General features: G+C 45.0%; 1 protein-coding gene across 1 annotated transcript; it reads right to left on the bottom strand.

The window, feature by feature from the left end:
- Positions 1–22,166: 22,166 nt before the first annotated feature.
- Positions 22,167–23,899, bottom strand: LOC108512693 (uncharacterized). Its single transcript, XM_017848048.1, has 2 exons — positions 23,876–23,899; positions 22,167–23,766 (listed from the first exon to the last, which is right to left on the bottom strand). The coding sequence occupies exons 1-2, from the start codon at positions 23,897–23,899 to the stop codon at positions 23,203–23,205; spliced, it is 588 nt and encodes a 195-aa protein (XP_017703537.1). The 3' UTR covers positions 22,167–23,202.
- Positions 23,900–25,010: the final 1,111 nt, after the last annotated feature.

The following is a 25,010-nucleotide window of genomic DNA, read 5'->3' as shown; positions in this document are numbered from 1 at the left end:
CTCCCTTGGAATGAGGTGAGAGTAGGCACCCTGCCCGTCCTTCCAGGGGGCTGGGGCTCACAGCACACAAACAGTTTTCTCCGAAAACCTTCACAAGTTCTCTCCAGCCCCTGATCTTTTGCTGAGGGACAGGTTCTCAGTGCCACTCACTGGTTCTCCACTCCCTCCCTGGAGTGTTGGCTTGGTCTGGAACCTACTTTGGTATCTGAGATCACTCTCTTAGACCTTGACAGAGGCTCTTACACATGTGAGACACTTAGCACTATGCCCGGCATCTCGCTAACATGCAGCACATGTAGAGAAACACAAGCCTAGGATCTACAAACAAAGCCACGGAGAGAGAGAGACAGAAGAGGTCACTGAGATAACTCCCTCTGGAGGATGTGCTTCTTAGTCGGGGCCTGTCTTAGTCTGTTTGGACTGCTATAACAAAGTGCCATAGACTGGTGGTTTATAAACAACAGACATTGTTCCTCACAGTTCTGGAGCCCAGAAGTCTGAGATCAGAGTGCTAGCATGGTTGTGCTCTGGGGAGGGCTCTCTTCCAGGTTGTGGACTATCAATTTCTTGTTGTATCCCCACATGGTGGAAAGAATGCTACCTAGCTCTCTGGTTTCTTATAAAAGTCAATAATCCCATTCACAAGGGTTCCACCCTCATGGCCTAATCACCTTCCAGAGGCTCCACTTTTAAATACCATCCCATCAGGTTCATGGTTTCAGTATATAAGTTTTGGGGTCTGGGCACAAATATTCAGTCCATTTTAGAGTCTGTCCTAGTCCCCTATCCAGAAAGGAGAATAAAGCTGGAGGGAAAGGGTGGGGACATGCCTCCCCTGTTCTTGCCTCATTCCACAGCACAGAGGGACATCCCAGTCCACACCCCAGGTCACTGGCTGGATGCCCAGCCATGGAAACAGAAAAGCCATAAGCCTGAGAGCCTTTGACTAGGGTTACGTGAGCACACTGTTCCTGATAATTTGGGCTGTGATGCCAGATTGGGTTGAATCTCAGCTTTAACTCTTACATGTTGTGTGATCCTAGGGAATTTACTTCCCTGTGCCTCAGTTTTCCCATCTGTGAAACTAAAATAATAACAGAGTCAACTGGTTGGGGTCATTATGAACATTAAGCAAGGAAGAACAAGGCACCTAGTAGGCACACAGTGTGTGCTAAGTGGCATCATTCTCTCATATTGGAATCACTAGGGAGTCAAGCCAGCACCTCATTCACAGCTCACTTACTTCTCAGATAAACGCAAAAGAAAAACACTCAAGGCAAATGATGTTACAGAATCAACATCACATCCCTTCCCTACTAAACTCTAAAATCCCTGAAGATAGACTGTAATTCCAGACCCAGACTCCCTGGGTCTCTTTTGTTTACTGCCCTAGTTCCTAAATATTTATTGGAAGAACATTACATCTACAAATGTTTTTTGAGCACCTTTTTTTTTTTGAGATGGAGCCTCGCTCTGTCCCCCAGGCTGGAGTACAGTGGCGTGATCTCGGCTCACTGCAAGCTCCGCCTCCCAGGTTCACGCCATTCTCCTGCCTCAGCCTCCCAAGTGGCTGGGACTACAGGTGCCCACCACCACGCCTGGCTAATTTTTTTGTGTTTTTAGTAGAGACGGGGTTTCACCATGTTAGCCAGAATAGTCTCGATCTCCTGACCTGGTGATCCGCCCGCTTCGGCCTCCCAAAGAGCTGGGAATCCAGGCGTGAGCCCCCGCGCCCAGCCCCACCTCTTATAGATTAGTCACTTGGGTAGATTGGGGGTGGAGGCAAGAAATCTAAAACCTGGACCCTCATAGAAGTTACTTGATTCTTAGAAAGACTTAATGCTTTATAAGCTTTGGCACTCACCGAATGAGTGGTATAGAAAGTAAATGGCTGCGTAATGAGAAGCTGCTATACTAACAGGAAACACTTAGGGGCCAGGTACTTTACCAGCAATTTAGATGGTTCATCTAGTTGGGTCCCTGCAATGGTTTATTATTACTATTATTATTTCAGAGACGGGTCTCATCTATCAGCTAGGCTGGAGTACAGTGGTGCTATCATAGCTCACTGCAGCCTCAAACTCCTGGACTCAACAATCCTTCCACCTCTGCCTCCTAAGTAGCTGGGATTGCAGGTGTGCATCACTACACCCAGCTAATTAAAAAAATTGTTTTGTAGAGACAGTTTCTCCCTATGTTGCCCAGGCTGGTCTTGAACTGGGCTCAAGCACTCCTTTCACTTCAGCCACCTGAGTAGCTGGAATTACAGGGATGAGCCACCAAGCCCAGCCCCTGCAACAATTATATGAGGCAATGTAAGAGTTTGCTCGGGCTACCAAAACAAAGTATCACACACAGAGTGGCTTAAACAAGAGTTTTATTGTCTCACAGTTCTGGAAGCTAGAAGTGCAAGATTAAGGTGCTGACAGGGTTGGTTTCTTCCGACAAGATTAAGGTGCAGACAGGGTTGGTTTCTTCCGAGGTCTCTCCTTTTGGCTTGTAGACGACTGCCTTCTTGCTGTGTCCTCACAATCTTTCCTCTGTACCCTAACCCTTGGTGTCCCTTCCGCTTCTTGTAAGAACACCAGTCATATTAAAGTCCCATCCTAATGGCCTCATTTAACTTAATCACCTCGTACAAGCCCTCTCCCCAAATACAGTCATATTTTGAGGTACTAGGGTTAGGCTTCATCATAGGAATTTGGGGGACTCAGTTAAGCCCATCACAGATAGACACTATTATTAATCCCCACGTACAGGTGAGGAAACCGAAGCAAGAGAAGTACTTCAGTGATCTACCCAAGGCTGTACAGTGTGTATGTGGCAGAACTGGGATTTAAAACCCTCGATATAGAAGTCCAGAGCTGGTGCTCTGAACCTCTACTGTGCTGTAGACTAGATGTAAATATAGGGAAGGGGTAGGAGTGGGGCAGGTGCCTAGGTGCCAGGGGGCAAGGAAATGGGGGTGGTTGGGTGTTGTCAGGGGTGCTGGAGCTAAACTGCTCATAGGATGTCATGGATGAGTCCACACCAATGCTGGTCGGCTAGAGATGAAGGTAGGAGGAGAAATGGGAGCGTCAATTCTCTCTGTCTTTTGCTCGCTCAGAAATGTGAGCTCCCGGAGAAGCTGGAGGCCTGGTGGGAAATGTTGGTGGCTAACTTCCTTCCATTTCTTCCAAACATGCTGCAAAGCCTGCTGGAAATTGGACTAGCCAATTATCCGCCCAAGATGTTCGTTTCCAGGCAGTGGGTACAGGTGCAGCCATGCGAGTTTGTCCCACATCCTCGGAGCATGTCATTCTTCCTGGGGAGGCAGAGTCCTGGCCATGCCCACAACTCCGAAGACAAGTGTTGCTCCATCCCCTGAATCTGCAAAAAGGAGAGCACACCAGTGGGGTGCAGGCTGCAGCCATGCCCTTCTCAAGGAGAGAGAAGTAGCCCCCATCTCCTCTCATACTAATACCAGCTCACAGGCACCACGAATGGCAGGGGGCTCTCTCCAGAGTCATGTGATGTAGGAATAGAGGTGAGATTTGGATGCAGACAGGCCTGAGTTCGAATCCTGATGCTGTTGCTTACTCGGTGTGTGTGAGATGCTGGGGATGGTACTTGGCCGCTCATCATCTCAGTTTTCTTACTAGAAAAAGGGGGATCACAAAATCCACATTTCCAGGCAGGTTACTGCAAGGATGAGAGATGATGTGCAAAGCATCTGGAGCAGGACCTGGTATTGAGTAGGTGCTCAAAAATTAGAAGCTGTGAGTATTGGAGATATCCTGGCTTGTGGACATCTTGGCACTGGGTCTGTAAATCTTTATTTTACTTATTTATTTTTTATGAGATGGAGTCTCGCTCTGTCGCCAGGCTGGAGTACAGTAGCACGATCTCGGCTCACTGCAATCTCTGCCTCCCAGGTTCAAGCGATTCTCCTGCCTCTGCCTCTCTGAGGAGCTGGGACTACAGATGCGCACCACCACACCCAGCTAATTTTGTATTTTTAGTAGAGACAGGGTTTCACCATGTTGGCAGGATGGTCTCAATCTCTTGACCTCGTGATCCACCTGCCTCTCCCTTCCAAAGTGCTGGGATTACAGGTGTGAGCTACCACACCCGGCTGATCTCTAAATCTTGTCTGGGGGACAGAGCATGTTGTGGAGCAGTCAGCAGCAGACAGTCAATGGAGTTGGGTTGAATATAAGTGTACTTGCAGAAAAGAAGGCCCTCTGTCAGATAGAAACAAAACAAAATGCCTTTCATTCAGAATTGTGCTCTGCCCCAACTAGGGTATTAGCAGCCCTCCTTAGGTGCCCTATGAGCTAAATATAACAGGGATGATGCACTGCTCACACAGGCTTTTCCCTGCAATCCCCAAAATGCAAGCAGATTAACTGGATATTTGAGTTGGCAGAGTTAAAAAAAAAAACCGTAAAATCCCTGAGCCAAATCAACTGATCACGTACTTTCGACATGCTGTTATCTCATTTATCCTGGGAGGACCAGAATTGTACTTTTGCCTTGACTTTTGGGAAACACTGGAAACATAACTGATGTGGATGTTCTCATTCAAGGTGTAGAGTTTGTAAGCGGCTCTGGAATAGGTTAAAATGGAACCTACCTTGATGACAGAATAGCTATGTGTAGGTTTGTTGGGGGGGGGGGGGTATTTATTTATTTATTTATTTTTGAGACAAAGTCTTGCTCTGTCACCCAGGCTAGAGTGCAGTGGCACGATCTCGGCTCACTGCAACCTCCGTCTCTTGGGTTCAAGCAATTCTCCTGCCTCAGCCTCCTGAGTAGCTGGGATTACAGGCATGCACCACCACATCTCAAACTCCTGACCTTGTGATCCACCCGCCTCGGGCTTCCAAAGTGCTGGGATTACAGGAGTGAGCCAACGTGCCCAGCCGGTTTGCTGGATATTAAGGGAAATGCTTTTAATCATATGTTCTAAAAATGAAATTGTCAGGATTTTCCAGTAGGTGCTTTATTAGGTCAGTTTTTACCAATAAACAAGGTTGATTGAAACCTGCAACTCCTCAGAGCCTAGATCGGCAGCATCTCCCAGGAAACAGTGAGGAGAGAGTGAGGAGCTGGGAAGAGGTTGTGGGACCATGTGTATCATAATCACATCCAAATCACAGCAGCCTAGGAGACAGTGGCATGCTGGGTCAGGGCAAGCTTCCTCTCCCGTCTCCCTGCAACATGGGGAGAAGGAGAGTTGGCTTCTGGGGAATGAATATAGAGCAAGTGCTCATAAGTAGTCTTGGCCCTCATTTTGGCCATGGCCTGGTTGAAACGAGGCAGGCCCAGTGAGGACTGATCTAAGACCAGAGGGAAAATAGGCTTGCATTCTGGACTCAGGGGCTGCAGCTGCTGTGATAAAGTGACTTGCAGAAGAGGAGGGGAGCTATGGCACCCTCGCTCATCCTGCTGGCCAATGGCCCTTTGCAGGTGACTCTGTGGAGAGACTTGTTTCAGCCAAGAGGACACATCCTCATGCAAAGGGGCAGCATCTGGGCCTGCTCTGCAGTCATGGAGACAAACTTGCTCTGTCGAGGGAGCAGCTGCTGTCCACCTGCTCACCAGCCCAGGCTAAGCCCTTTCCTGAGCAGGAGTATAGGAGCCTGATCCCTAGAATACGGGCCTGGAGGTACAGTGTTGAGAGAGCATGGTGTGTTTTTGCTATCCTGGGCCGTTAGTTTCCCAAGGTGGCCCGGGTGCCCACCCCACCTAAGGTCCCATACACAGGGAGCCCTCAGCATGCTGAGGTTCCATGCATAGGGACCCCTTAGTTGTCCTTGCTTGCTGACCTTTTTGTCTCAGTAACACCTAGACCTGCTCCCACTTCCTTGCACCAGAGGCAGCAACTGTTGCAGAGCTGGGCCAGCCAGCGGGAGGCTGGGCAGAGGTTAGTGAGGCCAGGCCACTTTGGAGGAATTCCGGGGTTTCAACCTACTCTCCTTTCTCCTCCACAAGGACACATGCAGCCTACCCTGCAGGCCCGATCAGAGCCAACAGTTGCCACACTGCCTCTCTAATGTTTATTCTCTCCCTTTTTACCCAGACTATAAACTCTCAAACGACAAGACTCAAATCTGATACTTCCTGGCCAGGACACTTATAGGATGCATGATTGACACCTACATGCTCTGCGATGCATCAAGGTAACACGGGGCTGTCCTTCTGTGCGAAGATGATATCCTGACCCTCTATATGTAGGGCTTCAATATTAGGTCATTTTTCCAGCTATGATCCACACTCTCTCCTTATCTCCCTTAAAATCTTCAGTAAATTCCACCAGAAGAAGAAGGCCAGGCTGAGGGAAGATCTGTGGCCTTGGGAAAGAGTGAGACTCCTGTCCCTGAGCCTGAAGGGACTCCGAAGAGGGGTTTTATAGGCCCTGCCATGACGTAAATAGACACAGATCGGTGAACCCTGTCAGCCTGAGGGCAGCGGACAGCTGGTGTGCCAAGGGCATATTTGCCTGGTAATTTTAATTTTTATTTGAATGCCCATCTGCCCCATCACTGACATCATAGTGCAGCTGCAGGTCTTGTTTTTCCTTCCTGTTTCATGCGCCTGCGGCATGGCCTTGCACTCAGGGATAATTAAATGGCTCTGTGGGTGGCCTCACCCTGGTTAGTGGATGTATGGGTTGGGGTTGGGCGCAGCCCAGGCTAGAGGGCCAGAGGTCTCCAACAAAGGAGCCTCAGGCTTTGTGTCAGTGTACTGTGGGGGAGGGTGGGGCCCGGCTGGGGCAGAGCCTGGGAATACCTTATTTGATGGGAGGGAGTAAGTGTCTTGGGAACAGGCTCATCCTGAAGCCCGGAAAGATTTGCCCCTTCTGTAACAAAACCCTCAGTCCTGGAGATTAAAGGGTTCTTGTTCAGAACCAGGGCCAGAGGTTTCCTAACTTCTGGGGCTTCCCAGCATAGGCCGAGGCACATGAAAACAGGTATACAAGTGCCCAGAACCTTCAGTAAATAGAAAATCTTGTCTCAAGCTTGTATAGTTTGTAAATGGTCACTCTGATTTCCCCTATATCCCCATCTCCAATGTTTTCCTCAACTTCTGTTCTTTAGAGCAATCCTGGATTCAAATCCTGATTCTGGTTATTTACTAGCCGTATTATTTTGAACAGTCTCATTAACTTCTCTTAGCCTCAGTTTCCTCATCTGTAAAATGGAGCCAGCAACTCCACTCCTAAATATGTAAATCTCAGAAACATTTTTTATGTGAACACCAGAAAACATGTACAAGAATGCTCTTAGCAGCACTGTTAGCAATAGCAAAAGACTGGAGACCATACAAAGGGCTCTCATGAGAAGAATGAGAAGGATAAAGTGTGGTACATGTGCACAGTGGAATATCATAAAGCCATGAAAATGAATGAACTCTAGAGACACTATAGTAACCATATAGATGAACCTTAGCAAAATAATATTGGAAAAAGGCAAGTTATTTTATTACAATTTAAATATAATCAAAATAAGCAATATATTTTAAGGTTTCCATATATATGGAATAAATCTAAAAGAGAGCAAGGAAATGATTGGGGATGGGGTTGGCTTGGGTAAGGGAAGGGAGGGAAAGAAGCAGATGAATAGATGTAAGTTATCATCAGTGTAATTCCTGGGTTGGGTATAGGTTCAAGGCTATTCACCAAATCACTAAAATAAATGATTGAAAGAGAGAACAAATAAATATTGAAGACCCAAGCATGCACCAATAAGTATAGGATGAAATGAATCAAGGATTATAAAGATTAATTCAATTTTGTACACTAAAGTCTATTAACAAATATGATTGCAGGGATTGTGCGATGGCATTAAATGAGATAATGTACATCATGACCTACTAATGCACTGGCTGTCATCCAGTAGGTGTTCAAAAATAAAGTTAATCTCTCTACTCTCCTAGCCAAGCAGGGACCTTATCATGCTTCTTATAATTCAGGATTCTTAGTGCTTTGATTCTTTAGGGCTGAATCCTAAATCGCCCACTAACTTCCTTCCATTTCTTCCCTCCCTTCCTCTACTCTCCTGCTCCACCCCAGAGCAAATAAATCTTCTCTGTCCTATGTTAAGAGTTGTGGGAACAGGTTATATGAGAAGGCTCTTTGAGACTATTCAGTACCCCCAAAACACTCTTGTTTTCCTGTGTGCCCTGCATGCCATCAGTGGATGAAAGAAGAAGACACAACTCTTGAGCCTCGGTGGCTTCCTTTGTGAGGCTCACTCACAGATGGAAAGGACACATGGCCATACTCTTGGTGTTCGGAGGGGAGAGAGACTCTGTGATCTGTAATATTCTAGGAGGATATTGGAGAAGGTGGCCTGAGGTTGCACCTGAAATGACATCTGTGGGCTTAATGGAAAGTACCTTGGACTTGAACTTGGAGCTGCAAAATCTTGTAAAGTCTTGAGATTCTCATTCACTGGCTGTAGGTGGGCAAGTTGATTAGCCTCACTGAGCCCTGCTTTTCTCATCTGTGTAATGCAACTTGGAATGCTTAGAATGTAAACTAAACCCACACACTCACAACCAACGCAACACTGGGCACAGAGTGGACATTCCAAAAACATTTGCTGAATCTGAACCCCATATCCTCTCCAGAGCCCTAGTTTCCCTCTGGGAGATTGACTGGTACACTCACTCCAACTGGAGTGGAAATGGCTTTATCTAGATTTGGCAGGAAAGTGTTACTTTGAGTTTCAATGCTGGCAAATTGGTAGGACAGATAGGTGACATTTTTCATGGGGTTGGAAGCAGTTTTCTGATTCCCATCCATGCCTCCTGAGCCCCATAGCTATTGGAGCAGAACGCCGGGAAAAGATGTGACAAGTCACACACACAGGTGCCTCTTTTCTCAACCGTGTGCCACATGGAACCAAGGGAATGGGGCAATCAGAGCAGTCCCAGGAGGGAAAAGAGATCGCTGAACAGCAATTCTGGAGAGCCCTGATGGTGAGGGAAGCTGGGGGAGAGGACTGATTAGGGGCATTGGTGATTTTATAAACCATAGGCCTTTTAAAGATTGTTAGGCTTGGCTGGAGAAAGTTACCTCTTTTTACCAAAAATGTGACTTAGCCCAGCCCAGTAGCATGATTCGGTCTGTGAGACAGACAGAAAGCCTGGAGTGAACGCTGCCATTTATTTTCAAAACAGAGATAGACTGAACACCCACTATGTGCTGGCCATGGTGCTAAGCTTTTTATATACTTAAAAAAAAAATCTTCACAGTATCTAACCATTGAATGTCTCCAAATATTCATTTTTCTAGGTAAGAAACAGACTTGCCACAGTTTCTTAGGTCAGATGGGGTTATCCAGAGATAAACAGTGAAAATGTGGGTGCAGAAACCAGGAGTGGGGGTGGAGGTGACTGATGGCAGTGGGCGTTGCCCGCTGCCACAGACAGGAAGTGAGGGCATCCTGTATCTTAGGTCACCCCTGCCTGTCTAACTCAGAGGCGGGGGGGGGTCTGCGGATTTTGACCAGGGCACAGCTATGAGACTTCGGAGGGGAAGGTGGCTCTGGAGGTCCCCAGCTCAGTTAGAAATATCCCTGCCATTCATTACTGACCTTTCCACAGAGCCAGTCCTGCCACACTACATGGTAAATGGAGGATGACTAACGTGTGCCCATCACAACAGCCACATTTGCATTTAGCTGAGACAAAAACCTCAGTTACAGCAAGCTGGGAAGAATACTTGGTGAGATTTTGAGCATCAGTCAGAATTTGGGAGAGAAGGGAGAGTTTAATCAAAAGGCCCTTTGGGTGCCCTGCTCACCATGCAAGAGGAGCTGAATTTTGTCCTAGTTGAAAATGCGGCCTGCCTTCTCCTCTCCCCTACCCTCCCATATATTTGAAACTCTGGGATGTTTGCTTGTCTTTGTGTCTTTGTGAGTAGGGTTGATATTTGGGAGCTCTTTTTTGAGATAAAGTATATGAAAGTGTTTTATAAATAGTAAAAGGTTACGTAAGAGCAAGGCGATGCTTTCATTACTGCTTCCTATGGGGCCGGCTGCAGGAGAAGGCCTCTGATCTCACTCCCAATAGGAGCCTTTCTCCATTCACTGGAGCCCGACCCAGATTGGACACTCAGGAATATATCTTATGTAAGATTTGGCTAAACTGAACAGAGCCCGTCTTTCCAGTCCACATTTGGGTTGATTTATTTCAATTAAAAGCTTCTATTAAGTGTTCACAATGTGCGCAGGCACTGTATATAGCTAACGATACAAAAGAGAATAATATATGCATGATTTCTACCTTCAAGGAATTTACAGTTCAGTGGAGAGACTTTTAAAAAGGTGGAAATATTTTTGTTAAAGAAAACTTTAGTTAAAACTCCAATACCTAAAATGAAAAGGGAGCTGCTTTGATTAAAGTGGAGGTAGAAGAAGGGAGAGGCAGAGAAGGTAGGGGAGGAGGAGGGAGGCCAGAGTGCTGTTGGCTGGACCTCACCATTGCCCCCATAGGCCCTTCATGGGTTTCTCAGAGGCCATGCCAGTTCAAGCAGCAACAATGTCCATAAGGCTTCTAGACGAAAACAGGAGAATATTGTAATGGCTTGAGGAGAGGCAAAAATTTCTTGGGATGTAAAGAGCTCTAAGCATAAAAGGAAAAAAAACTGATAAATTTGCTGGGTGCAGTGGCTCACGCCTGTAATCCCAGCACTTTGGGAGGCTGAGGCAGGTGGATCACCTGAGGTCAGGAGTTCAAGACTAGCCTGGCCAACATGGTGCAACCCCATCTCTACTAAAAATACAAAAATTAGCCAGGTGTGGTGGTGGGCTCCTGTAATCCCAGTTACTTGGGAAGCTGAGGCAGGAGAATTGCTTGAACCCGGGAGGTGGAGGTTGCAGTGAGCCAAGATTGCGCCACTGCACTCCAGCCTGGGTGACAGAGTGAGACTCCATCAAAACAAAACAAACAAACAAAACTGATAAATTATACTAAATCAAAAATGCAAATTTCCACTTATCATGTAATACTGTTGAAATAAATAGGGAAGCCAGACTGGGAGAAGATATTTGTAATACATATATCTGACAATAGACTTGTGTCAAGAATATGTAAAGAATTCCTTCAACTCAATATAAAACAAACAAAATACAATTTTCAAATTAATCAAAAGACTTGAACAGACACTTTACAAAATAATATACATGGATGCCAATAAACCAATCAAAACCTGGTGAACACCATCACTTGTTAGAAGAATGCAAATCAGATAATTTGCCAACAGTTTGCTTTGTAAACAGTGGTGCCAGAATTGGAAACAGCCTGTGCCCTTCTCTGTTCCATGGATCTCCAAGTACATTTTCCTATTTTAGTTATACAATGTTTTTCATATCCCTTCTCTGCCTCCAAATTATTTTTATCTACAGCACTAAAGCCATGAGGAGACAGCTAGATTTCCATAGATGTCAATGGTTATGTAATTCTTCACTTGCGGCCCTGGAGGCCTCTTTTCTAAGTTCACAAATGACATATTAATATTTCTCTTTGCTAGGGAGCAATCTCCCAGTGAGCTGCAGTTACTGCCCTCTGTAAACATGAAACGCACATTACTATTAGTGTATTACCATAATGGTTTTCTCCTGCCCATAAACAGATGCACATGTGAAATATAAATGACAACCAAAAAGAGTGCTAAGAGCCCCTGCTCAGAGCTGTAAGAGGGTCTTCCAGGGACTAGGGACCATTAGGAAAAATAATGCCAAAACCCACAGTGAAGTTCCACTATGTATCCACTAGAATGTGTAAAATGAAAATCCAGATAACAGAAAGGGATTGGTAAGGCTGTAGCATGACTGCAATTCTTATACAGTGCTGGTATAAATGTAAAATGGTACAAAGCACTTTAGAAGGCAGCTTGATAGTTTCTTATAAAGCTAAATATATGCCTTCTGTATGGCCCAGCTACTCCACTCACAGGTCTAAAAACGTATGTCCACAATAAGACATATCTGCAAATGTTCATCACAGCTTTATTCACAATAGGCAAAAACTTGAAACAACCCAAACAAGCAAGACAATGAATAAGAAATTGTGGTGTGGTCATACTGTGGAATTCTACTCAGCAATGGAAAAAGACACACTACTGATAAATGCACCAACTCAGGTGAATCTCAAAAACATGTAGTGTGCAAGAAGCCAGATGCAGAAATGTTCACAGCAAAATTGAGCAGAAGGGACAGAGATTCCCATAGATTTCTGGCCCCTATACATGCACAGCCTTCCTCATTATCAGTATCTGTACCAAATTTGATACATTCTGTATCAAAGTCTAGAGCAGGCAAACTAATCTATGTTTTAAAAAAATCAGGAAAGTAGATGCCTGGTTGGGGACAGGGTGGCAGTGGGAAATTGGAAGAGGGTACAAGGGAGCTATCTGGGGTGATGGGAATGTTCCATGTATCAATATTGAGGTGGGTTATATGAATGAATGCATTTGTCAGAACTTCTTGAATTAAAACTGCTAAGATCCCAGCATTTTGCTTTCTGTAAATTATATCTCAATATGAAATGTTAGGCAATGACATTCTGCAAAATAAAACTATAGATAGTAAAAAGATCAGTGATTGCCAGAGGCTTTGGAGAGCAGAATAGGCAGAGTTCAGAGGATTTTTAGGGCAGAGAGATTACTCTGTGTGATACTGTGATGTGGATGCATGTCATTATACATTGTCCACACTTGTAGAACGCAGGGTACCAAGAGTGAACTCTAACATAAACTATGGACTCTGGGTGATAAGGATGTGCCAATACAGCTTCTTCCGTTAAAACAAATGTACCTCTCTGGTGGGGGATACTGATAATGAGGAAGGCTGTGCATGTTTAGGGGCCAGAAATCTATGGGAATCTCTGTCTCTTCTGCTCAATTTTGCTGTGAACCTAAAACTGCTCTAAAAAATAAAATCAAATTTTAAAACATATTAGGCAAATAAATCACTAGTTTCTTATTGAAAGAAGGCAGACTTGAGTCCTTTCTGTACCCTTCTTTCTTAAAAACAACAGGCAAACAATTAGAATAAGAAACAGCAAAATCAACTTTAGCTCAGTGAAACTAGATAACATCTGTAACCCACATGAAGACAGACAGCAGAGGGAGGAATGACAAATGACTCACCAGAGAGGATGGAAGCCAAACCTGAGCCCAAAGGGCGAGCAGGGAAGGGAGGGGTGGGGGTTAACTGAAAAGGGGCAAGTTCTTTGCCTCAAGAGTCCCTGAAAGGCTCAGGTACTGGAGGAATCAGCAGGAAGGTGGGCAAGAGGGATGCTGATGGAGGCATGACTGTTTCAGAGCCTACTGAGAAGTGTTCACTTCACCCTTCCCTCCACTTCCCTAAGATACCATCTGTACGAACCCACAGATTCCTTCTCCTTTTCCTTTTCTGTAAACCTGAACTCTTCTAAAGGCTTTAGGTCTGGGAAATCCAAAGCCAGGGAAATCTGCAGGCTACTTTTGCTTTTCTACTGTGTACAATCCTTGCCTGACAAAATCAGGTGCAGAATCAGCTATTTGCTTGAATGAAAGGAAATAGGAAATTTTAGGTAGAACACACACACACACACACACACACACACACACACACACACACACACATTAATATTGCCAAATATCATCTAGCTACTTACACATAAATACTTTATGGCTTGTGCATTATCCATTTTTTAGTATTATACCTTATGCAGTATTTCCACCTTAAATAAATCTGGGGGGTAGAGCAGACACAATTATTCCCTACCATAGTGCAGATAAGGGGAATTGAGTCACAGAAAGGTTATATGACTTGTCCAAGGTCAAACAACATGTTGCTCTCTAACCAGAACAACAGTCCTGGACTCTGGGCTCCAAGATCAGTATTTCAGCATTCTGTGATGAATGCTTACTGCTCTTCAAAAATATGAGCAGACAGACAGAAAAAAAGAGGGAATATACTATATGATGCCATTTATATACAACTCTAAATAATGCAAACTAATCCATAGTGACAGAAAGCAGATCAGTTGTTGCCTGGGGCTAGGAGGGTGGGGAGGAGGGGAGCAGGGATTACACAGAGGCATGAGAGACTTTCGGGGTAGTGGATGTGTCCACTCTTTTGATTGTGATGATTTCACTAGGTGTTTGCCTATGTCAAAACTTGTCAAGTTGTCCATTTCAACCATGTTTACTGTATGTTGATTATCCCTCACTAAAGCTATTTTTAAAAATATGGGCATAAATGACTCACTTGCTGGGCCTTCCTGCCATAGTCATTTCCACCTTTTTAACATTTACAGAACATCCAAATACATACTAGACGTATAGAGGGAATATATGCAGAGGGGTACAATATCCCCCTGCCTTCATGGGAAAATGCTTAAAAGAGAGGGTTTCAAACAGGGAAGTAAAGAGAACAGACATTTACCGAACATCAAACATATTATCTTTTTCTATCTTCACTAAGCTGCACATAATGGATATTATCATCATATCCATTTTCCTGGTAAGGACATTCTCAAGCCAGTAATAGCTGGGGTTTGAGGGAGCCAATAACTAACACCTCTGCTTTTCACTCACTTCCTGAGTTCAGAACCTTTTGACACAGGAGTCAGACATCTGATGATGAAAACATCATCTTTATTACAGAAAAAGCTGGTTTTGAGGACTTGGTTAAGAGCTACATGCTGCCAAATGGGTCTGCTAATAGATTCTCCTGAATTGAACTTAATTCTTAAATTGCAGACTTCCTCTCAGGCTCCACTAAACTTACCGTAGAGTAGGAACTGTGGGTCTCCTGGGGACAGGCTACTCCTGAAGAGAAGTGGGTATGTCTGGTTCCTTTTTCTCAACTCACCAAGCAATGAGTTGCTACTTGTATGGGTAGGGCTTACTAAATTTAGGGGGAAAGTTGGGGAGAGAGGCCACAATTATAACTTTAGGGCAACCCCTTCTCATGAAAACACAGGAATCAAAAAGAAGTGTTCCCTTGAACGGTTAAGTGAGATTCAGACCCAGATTCATGTGCCAAAGCATTTATTACATCCATGGTTTTCATTCTAAAAATTTTGTGCAAACTAATTCATGTGCACCGAGTCCTAAATTAAATGGACTAAGGGATATTGGATTTGAAGGAACACAGTGGTGAACTTTTTGCTAATGGGTAACTTTTTATATTCTTTCATTCATTTAAATAGTTTTCGTGCACCTACCCTGCAATAGGCCCTGAGCCCATCACTAGGCAGGCCAGGATAAATGTTCTGGCCTCTCCCTGTCCTCCGGGAGTTGGAGGACTCGTCAGCCATCTCCAAGTTTCAGCTCTGGTCTCAGCTTTCTTTTTCAGCACATATTCCGTTGACTGATTCCTTTTGTGCCTGCTGTAACCAACAAATAGGATTTCTCCTTGAGGCCTCGATACATGTACCCCACTCCCTTTCTCATCCCTTGACTTTACTTATACTGTTTCCTATACCTGGAATCCAATTCAATTAAGCAAACATTTTTGAGCATCTGCTGTGTTAGAACTGTGAGAGATAGAACTACAAACAGGAATAATATCTAGCTACAGGATTCTGTAAAGCTTGGCCTTTAACTGTCTAAATCCTACCCATCCTTCAAGGTCCATTTCCTCCATGAAGTCTTCTTAGATTTCTCAATCAGCTGTAATCACTGGTATTTGCCTCAATTGTAGCTTTGAATGATGCTTTCACCTGCTGACTGAGGACTTCTCAGCCACATTTGCCCAAGGGAGCACAATGGGAACATCCCATAATTCCATGACTCACCTCTATAGCCAGGTCCCTGAAAATCAAGTATTTCGTTCCCTTCCCTAAAATGTTGCTGCCCAGCATACAATGTGCAGGAAAGGACACAATACATGGATGACAAAGACCGCCACCTACTTGACCTCTCCCTACACCTTGCTTGGCTACCTCCCCCCAAGTTCACCTTTGCCTCAGTGGCAAAGGAAGACCCTCCTGTTGCCATGGCTATTGGTCCTCTCTCTGTACCACTCTCCTGCCCTCCCACCACAGCCTCTGCACTTCAAGCTTGAATGAGCCTCAGCTGCAAATGCTCTCACCTCCCACTCCAACCCAGGACCTCAACTTTTCCGGTCCTTCCTTTCATCTCTTCCCATAGTCCTAACCCTTCCCTAGGAAGCCAGAGCTGCTCTGTCCTGGGCCCAGAGCCAGGTTATATTTTGATGCAACCCTAGGGACTCTTCGGGGTTTTTTCCAGGCTTAGACTTATCAAATGTCTTGCCAGACCAGGGAATATAGTCAGATCTATTTTTCTGCTGCCTATACAGGAGGGAGAAGTGGGGGAGGCCCCTTCTATTATTAGAGAAATTTTGGTTTGCAACAGAATTCAACTCAAACCAGCATGAATAAAAGGAAGTTTTGGTGAGAATATTGGAACACCCCATGGAATCTGTGAGCAGAAACAGTGAGCAGAACCCTAAGGAACACAGAAGCCCCATCTTTCCTCCTTTTTTCAGTTTCTCTCTGTGCACTACCTTTCTCTTTTCTTGCAGATAGTTCTCCGTTTACCAGTTCACATTCCAAAAAATGGTCAATAGTTCCCACATTTACATCATCAGTCTTAACACAAAGACACCGAGAGGGAAACGAATCTATCCCTCAGCCTGGGATCCAAAATTCCCAGGTAAGAGACGGATTGGCCCAGGTTAATCTGAACGTGCCCACTCTGGTCAAGGAGGCAAGATCGCATTATCAGAGCACAGCATTTCTGCTGCAACCACGTGGATGCAAGAGGGGAAGAGAAACTTTCTAGAGAGGGGTACTGGGGCCAAAATCCAAAAGGTGTCTCCCAGACCCTCTCATGGAGCAAATTTTAACAGCCACTTCTGTAGGAAACTGGCCCCCCTCATTCTACATCTAGCCACCTAGACGATATTGCTGATAATATGCTATTTACAGTTGTATCTTCTGCACCACCCCCCACCCCTCCTTAATCTCCTGGAGGACAGGGGCATGCTTAAGGTTGTTTGTGCCCTCCAGTGCTTATCCAGTGCCTGCACTCAGCAGGTTCATCTCATGTCTGCTGAGAGAACATGTACCAAGAATTGTTCTGGGCCCTTGACACATTAACTCATCTAATCCTTGAAATAACCCTATGAGGTAGGGACATGTGAGGAGGGCGAGGAGGGTATGTAACTTGTCCAAAATCACACTGCTAGTTGATGGCAGAGCCAGGATTCAAACCCAGGTGGTCTGGCACTCTGCTCTTGGCTCCTGGCCAGTAGACTTCGTTGCCTCTCCATCAGCTGTTTGGTGAATTTCTACCTTGATCCTCAGGTTTTCTCAAAAGAGCCAAATCTGTAGATGCACATAGGCAGTGGTGTTTCTGAATAAGAAGGGAAAATAGGAGTCAGGAAGTACTTGGCCCTTCCAAGATGGAATTGGCTACTCTTTCTTTCATACCCATATCTTACCTGTGCACAGGTAGCACCTGGAACTTTTTCCTTCACTGATTTGTTTATGTGTCTGTTTTACATACATAACCAGTAGGGTTTGTTTTTAAACTTTATTTAACATAGTTTTATTTTAAATAAAAGTATTGCTGGGCAAGTGGTTTTAAGTTGTATATGTAGAAAAAAAATAGTAAAATTATCTCTTATTCACCTCCCCTCTGCCCCACCTCCCTTTCCCCAGTGGAAACCACTTTCAACGTTAAGGTATTCATCTGGTACTTCCCCTATATTTCTAACTCACAGAGTATGTGGCTGTCTCTTGAGTCATTAATTTCAGACATTAGTTATAGACTTCCTATTATGGTAATGAAGTTATTAAAATCATGTACATTTTCCTCTTTTCTGTTAGCTCCCTAGTCCCCCAATTTCTGGTTAACAAAGCTTTTGTAACTGTGATTATACAAATATTGTTTACTATTAAGCCGGGTAATATATCATAATTACCTGTACATTCTTGCATATTTCTTTTCTTTTTTCCTGGAGTTAGTAATTGCCTCTAATTTTTATTTGTTTAGTTTTCTATCAGCACCTGACTAAGCCCTCCCATGTGCTCCCACAGCTCTGTGAAACATGGCTCAATAACATTTCCACATTGTCAAGTCTGTCAGATTTTTTTTTTTGCCTCTGAGACATCTTTCCTGGAGCTCTTTGATGTCTTATTCAAGGTTGGCTGCTCTCTAGACCCGTTGTTGTCCTACCCTTCCTTTGCCTACTTCCTGAGAACTCCTTCCACCTTCCTCTTATCTCTCGAGTTCTGTCTTTCACTCCATCCTCTTTCTTGTTTCATGGACTTACATATTTTCTAGTGTAGCTTTCTAAGGCTACATGGCAGATCATTTTCTTGAGACTTTTCTGACTGAAAATCTTCATTCTCTGCTCACTCTTGAATTGGGTGACATAGAATTCCAGGTTGAAAATAATTTTCACCGGGTATGGTGGCATTCACCTGTAATCCCAACTACTCAGGAGGCTGAGGCAGGAGAATCACTTGAACATGAGAGGCAAGGGTTGAAGTGAGCTGAGATCGCGCCACTGCACTCCAACCTGGGCGACAGAACGAGACTCTGTCTCAAAAAAATTATTATTATTATTAAAATATAATAAATAATAATTATTATTAAAAATGTTTTGGATAATAATAATAGATTCATTATTATTTTCACCACTTAGAACCTTGGAAGTGTTCAATGTTACCATTGAGAAGACTGATGTCATTTCAATTCCCGTATATTGTTTGCGGTCTGTTCCCCAATCCCCCTCGATCCCCGGTCTCTAAGTTCTTAGGACCTCCTTTGTATCCTAGGGTTCTAAATTTATAATGATGTCTGTTTTTATATTCAATATAAGCTGAGTGCTTGGTAGCCTGGTCAGTGTGGAGACTGACACTTTGGAGATGGCTTGCTTAGAGCATTTCTTTGATTATTTCCTCCCCACTGTTTTTTTCTGGCATTCCTATTAGTTAGAAATGAAACATCTTGGCTTTATCCTTTAATTTTCTAATTTATTATTTCCTAATGTCCCTTTTTTTCTGACTTTCTGAAAGATTTCCTCAACATTGTTTTTGAACACTTCTGTTGATTTTTTTGGTATCATATTTTAATTTCCAAGAGGTTATAATTTTCTCTGTTTCTTAGAAAACAAAATTCTGTTCTTGTTTTATAGATGCAATATTTTCTCTTATTTCCCTGAAGATATGAATGATGGGTTTTGTTTTGTTTTAATTTGTTTCCCTTCTATTCTGTTTCCTGAATTGTTTCTGTTTCTCTTGGTTCCTTTTTATCGTTTATTTTAGTCTCTTTCTTTGAAGTTCAGGGCTTTGCTCTAAGGTCTGGTGATCCTTGATTGTTCACTCATACTTAAAACCAAGGCAATAAGAGTGTGACCTCTGCGTGTGTAAGCAGGACTTTTACAGCAACTCACTGTTGTTTTCCATGGGGAAGACCAAATGTCAGCATCTGGTCTCTTCTCTGGAGTGGTTTGATCTCTCCATTGGAAAGAGATTCTGTTGGGGCTGGGACATGAAGGAATAAATAGCTTCTGGATTATTAAAGCAGAAGCAACCTGGGTCTGTTTTCCAGGGCATCCCTGGGGACTCAGCGAGAAGCTGGAGAGGAGTGGCTGAGAGGGCAAGGGGTCCATAGACAGCACTGCAAGAGGTTCATACAGACCAAGAGAAATAACGGAGTAGCAGAGAGCCATCAGACCCGAGCAACATGTAGAGAGGGATTGGCTATCTCAGCAGAAACCTGAGTGGACAGAAGACCAAATACCAGAGGATCACTCACACTCACTATTTGGTGCCTTGGCATTGTATAAAGCCTCATAATCTTGGTACCACTCATGGAGAGGTACCTTGGGAAGGTCTGATTTCTTGTTTGTTTGTTTTGTTGCCTAACAGTCTGCACAGGGAAAACTTTGAGAAATCAAGTTAAGCTATAGGAAATAGAAAAAACAGTTTGTGGACTGAGATTCATAATTGGTATGCACCATTTGCATTTAAACAAATGCCAAGTGTATTAAGTAATAGTGACGTTAAATAAATTCCTAGGCTCCAAATGCAGGAGTTCCGAATAGGCTTCTTAGGCTCCCTGACTGGCCCCAGTCTCTACATTCTGGGTCTAGGTTGTATCTCTCATTGGAGGAGGCTGAAGAATGCTTCTCCCTGCATCACTGTAGCCATATATCATCTGGGAATCACCAACTCTACAATGGGAAAGCTAAATAAATGCAGCTGAAGCTGTTGACATTTCTGGAGAGAATTTCAATCTTTTCGTTTAGGAATCACACATGTGATATACATAGGCATGCACACATGAACTGGGTTCTTAATTCTAGCATTCATGGGAAAGATGGGGGAATCAAGCTCACTTTCTTCCCAAACCCTGCCCAGGGGTCTCTAGGCAGGGCCCCACTGCCTCTGGAGATGTAATCACAGTCCCAAACAGGAATCCACGGCAGGAGTCTGTCAGTTCCAGAAAGGCGGGGTGAAAAAGAGAGATGAATTCAGAGCAGTGAGGCACACAGGAAGATGCTGAAAGGGACTGGACTCTCTCCTGAGTGCTAGTGAGCAGCAGCCCTCGCTCCCCTCCTCCATCTCCCTGAAAGCCCCAGCGCTGAGACAGTGTGTCACCATATTTTCAGCAATTCTGCTAAGTTGTGTCTCAGAGAAGGGAAAGAAAAATCTCCAGAGGTTTGCATGTTTGATTCACACCTAACACAGCAGCTGTCTGCTGCCAGGAGAAACACTTCTGTGTAGATTTCCAGCAGCAGCCAGAGACAATGCTCAACCTTATTGTCAGTTTGCCTGTCGTGTTTTCTCAGGTCTTGGGGAAAAGTGTGAATGATGAAATGCCACCCCCCACCACTTGCTAGAAATGACTCAGGCACTGGCACTTTGGGAAAAAAATATGTGCCCAGGGGAGGGCACATAGCAAGAGGGGGCAGCAACCTCTCCACCACACCCAGAGGTGATATGTTTCTCTCTTCATAGTTGCACACAGATTGCAGTTCAATAATAGTTCGTGCTTATCTCACAGGTGCTTAAACAGTGCCTCATTAAAATCTCATGGCAGCCTCATGATGTATACTAAAGACTCTGCTCTATATTGCAATGACAGAAACCTAGTCCTGAAAGGTTGGCTGGGGTAGCCCACATCTAACCAGTAATAGAAAGGCCCAGAAATCCATATTTATTTTTTACTGCTTCTGTCTGTCCTCTTTTTCCTCATTCTTTTTGATCAGATTACCCATTTTAAAGGACTGATATATTACTACACCACTAAGTATATGCATGCAACCTGATTAGTAAAAGCCAAGAAAAAAAATCAAATTCACAATACAAATGTCTTAGGGGATGATCTTTTTTATCAAGCAGTAATTTTTTCACTTTATAAGATGATCCCCTTGGGAATCCATTAATGATGAGCTTCCTTGGTATATTTAAATATTGATTTATAGATTGCTGCTTGCCAAGAAAAGTAAGGAAGTGGGGGCAATAAAACCTTAAGCTAAAGTGCCTGGTTGTCAATGAGAGCTGAAGAGCAGGTGGAGATTAACAATGGTTTTTGAAATGATGATGTAATCCTATCAGTATAGAATCAGTTCACAAACATTCAACTCACATATGCGTTTGTGTAAAGTGAGCCCTACCTGTAGCAGTGTAAACCCATAGAACCTCAGAGGACCTTTATGGAAGCTATGAGGGCTACAGGTCAGCGGGGTGGAGGAGTCTACCTTGACACAGGAGGAACCAAGTGGCCTCACAGAGCTCATCTACCTGGGAGGCTGGGAGGGCTGCAGTGGTCAGGGTGTCAGGAGGGTTTGTAGGTGGTGGGCAGGGTCAGGGGCTGTAGAGCCCATGGTCATGAATTCAGATGGAGTGTCCCCTCTCCTGACGTGTCATGACTGGGATTTTGGAGCAGGGATTACTTCTGTGCTAATTTTTTTTGCCTTTCTCCTTAGGAGGGAGTGTGTGGTCCCCAGAGCATTACAAACCTGAGTTCAAATTTGGGCTCCACCTCTTCTTACTCCAGAGAACCTGAACAAGATTCCTAACCTCTCTAAGCCTTTAGATTCTGCATTTGAAAATGGGGAGAGTAGTAACTACCTTGCAAGGGGTACCATCAGAAATGAAGGCTTACTTCTGTGGTACATTTGCACATAAACAGGCACTCAAAATTAGTAGCTACTATTTTTTATTGGAAGAGAGGCTGAAATGCTATCGGGAGGGGAGAGAAAAGGCTGCACCAGCCAAACTGGGTAGTGTGTGTTTGAGGGGCCTTCAATAGAGTGGATGAATTGTAAGACCCCCTCCCCACCAAGCCCTCCCCCTCCACTGTGTCCAGGTCTGCATGCTCAGCAGCACTGGGAATGGTGCCAGAGGCTGCGCGTTTGCCCAGTACAGCTTGGAATTTTGCATCAGAAGCAGCGGGGTGCCGATTAGGCACACTCAGGAGGTGATGATGCAATGCAAAGAAATGGGGTGGTGGAGAATACGCTGTAGGGTCAGCGGTGGCTGCCGCATCCGGTTTAGGGGCGGCAGAGCCAGCGGGGTGTCTGGGGAGTTCCAGCGTTGGTTGTGGAGTAGGATGTGGTGTCTAGCTTTCAGCAGTATCACCTGTTTTGTCCTCATCAAAGTGGTTTAGTGGAGGGACTTTTGGCTGCCGAACTTCCCTTTGTTCTTGTCTGTATTCTGAGACATCCTGATAATTCCGTGGGTTACCCCAAACTCTTAACATAGTTTTTTCTCTTTAAGTCAGAGAGTCCATTTCTGCCCTTATGAACAGAAACTTCATCCCAAACCATCTTACTGAAAGTAGTTCTTCCTTTTACTCACTTCCTTTATGGCATGAATCTCCACTGACAATTATTTTATCAATTTGAAACTTGTTCACGATCTTTCTTCACTTCCAGAATGCAAGCTACTTGAGGGACCTCGTCTGCTGTTCTCACCATGCCTCTCCCTGCCAGGCTCCTAGGAGCTGCTTGGCTTCGGGTAGCGGTTAAGCCCACAGAGGCTGGAGCCAAGACTGCCTGGCTTTGAATGATGGCTCTGCCTTTGTGAGATTAACAGCCCCTACTTAGGGTTGTGGGAATTAAACTAGTTAATACACGTGAAGAGCGCCAGGCACGTAGTGCTTATGAATGAATGCACTTAGCAGAAATTCAGTTGAAAATAACGGTTGTTTTTCAGGATTTTAAGATCTTTGTCCCATCACCTCCACCCCCACAGTCTGGGAGCGATCCTTTCCCTAGGGTCAGGCTGAAAGTTTGCTAGATCGGAATTTCGGGTCTGCTGGGTCACAGAGCCAAGGGCCCAGTCTTCAAGGTGATGCTCCATTTCGGAGCACTTTATGCAGCCCACGTTTTGTTCTGTAACAATCCCAAACTGGCCCTGCGAGCCTGGGAAGTCGAGTTTCTCCGAAACCACTGAGTCCGGGAGAGCCCCGCGGCCTCCCGCCCTTTCTCCGCAGCCTGAGAGGGCCCTTGGGGCCGCCGCTGCTTCCTGGAAGAGCTGCGCCTTCCGGAGTCGCAGGCCGCGGAGCTCACGGGAGCTTCGGAGCAGAGCATCTCGCGCGGACAGGGCTGGCGATGGGCAGCCGACCAAAACGCCGCGTTCCTGGTGACTGCTTTTCCCTGGTAGGCAGGCGTTCACTGCTCCGCAGCCGCAGCTCTTCCGGGGCCGAGGGCTGCGGCGCGTGAACCGACTTGTGTGTCCTGCGCAAGCTGCTGATGGCGCCACCCAGCCTGGGGCGGCAAGCCGCGAATATTTGCTGCTCTATTTTAAGATTCCCTGTCCTGTCTGTTTCCGAGCAGTTGTCACTTGGTCAGAGGAAAGGGAAAGCGGGGGTGGAGACAGTGAGGCCCAAGCCTCGGGCGCTTATTACTTCCAGCTGAGTGGAAATTCCCATCCCTCGGAGAAAACAAGCGTGGCCCCTCTCCTCCCACTCCTCCGCCCCCTCCCCCAAAACTGAGTGAGTCAATTCTTCGCTGGTCAGGGCAAAGTCTCGCTCATTTTAATAATAAAAATAAGGATAATGCCGCACTATTTGCATAACATCTCAGACTTTTCAGAGCACTTAAGCACTTTTTAAATACTTTCCTTTTTTTTTTTTTTTTTTTTTGGAGACGGAGTCTCGCTCTGGAGTGTAGTGGCGCGAGGCTGGAGTGCAGTGGCGCGATCTGGGCTCACTGCGACCTCCGCCTCCCCAGTTCAAGCGATTCTCCTGCCTCAGCCTCCAGAGTAGCTGGGATTACAGGCGCACGCCACCACGCCCAGCCATTTTTTTGGATTTTAGTAGAGACAGAGTTTCACCATATTGCCCAGGCTGGTTTTGAACTCCGGAGCTCAGGCAGTCCGCCCACCTCGGCTTCCGAAAGTGCTAGGGTTACAGGCTGGAGCCACCGTGCCAGGCCTCAAAACACTTTTCTCCACTTATTGGTCAAGAGACATTATTACTCCCTGTTTGCAAGTGAGAAAACAGAGGCACAGAGAGTTTAGTGATTGGACATGGTCACACAGCCAGTTAATCAGATGACCAGTCACAGAGGCTGGATCTCCTGAGTTTTAAACTGAGCTGTCATTCAGTCCATAGCCATTTATTGTCTTTCCTCCCAGCCACGGTGCCTTTCCTGTGCTCACAAGCTTCTGTGTTATGGAGAATGAAGCATCGAAGGGGTAGTGTATGGTAACTCTGGTGTCTTCCCACTCCGGTGGCTTATTAATTCTCAAGTACAGCCTCGTAGGAGAGGACATTCAGACATGCAAACAGTTATTGAGTGCCTACTGTGTGCAGCTACTGTACTTTTTTTACACAGTTTATGGGAGAAAGTTTCTTAGCACGTAATTACAATGAAATGTAATAAAGTTGTTGATAAATGCACAATATTAGGGAAACAGAGAAAGAGGTAATCCTCATTGTCACGGGGCAGCCTTTAAAGCTTTTCCCCCAACTTTTTATTGTACAGATTTTCAGGCATGAAAGATTGTTACAATGACTACCACTTCGATTCAACCAGTAT

The sequence above is a fragment of the Rhinopithecus bieti genome, unplaced genomic scaffold (genome assembly GCF_001698545.2).
Source record: "Rhinopithecus bieti isolate Rb0 unplaced genomic scaffold, ASM169854v2 scaffold_27006, whole genome shotgun sequence".
NCBI classification, from domain to species: domain Eukaryota; kingdom Metazoa; phylum Chordata; class Mammalia; order Primates; family Cercopithecidae; genus Rhinopithecus; species Rhinopithecus bieti.
The sequence above is the reverse complement of the archived record's forward strand: the minus strand, read 5'-3'. Positions and strand labels throughout refer to the sequence as shown.

Excerpts from the sequence above, each read along its gene's own strand:
- LOC108512693 (XM_017848048.1), bottom strand. The coding sequence starts at position 23,899 with ATGGGAATTTCCACTCAGCTGGAA. Across the intron at positions 23,767-23,875 it reads GAATTTCCACTCAGCTGGAA|AGCAGCAAATATTCGCGGCT; the intron begins GTAATAAGCGCC and ends ATCTTAAAATAG.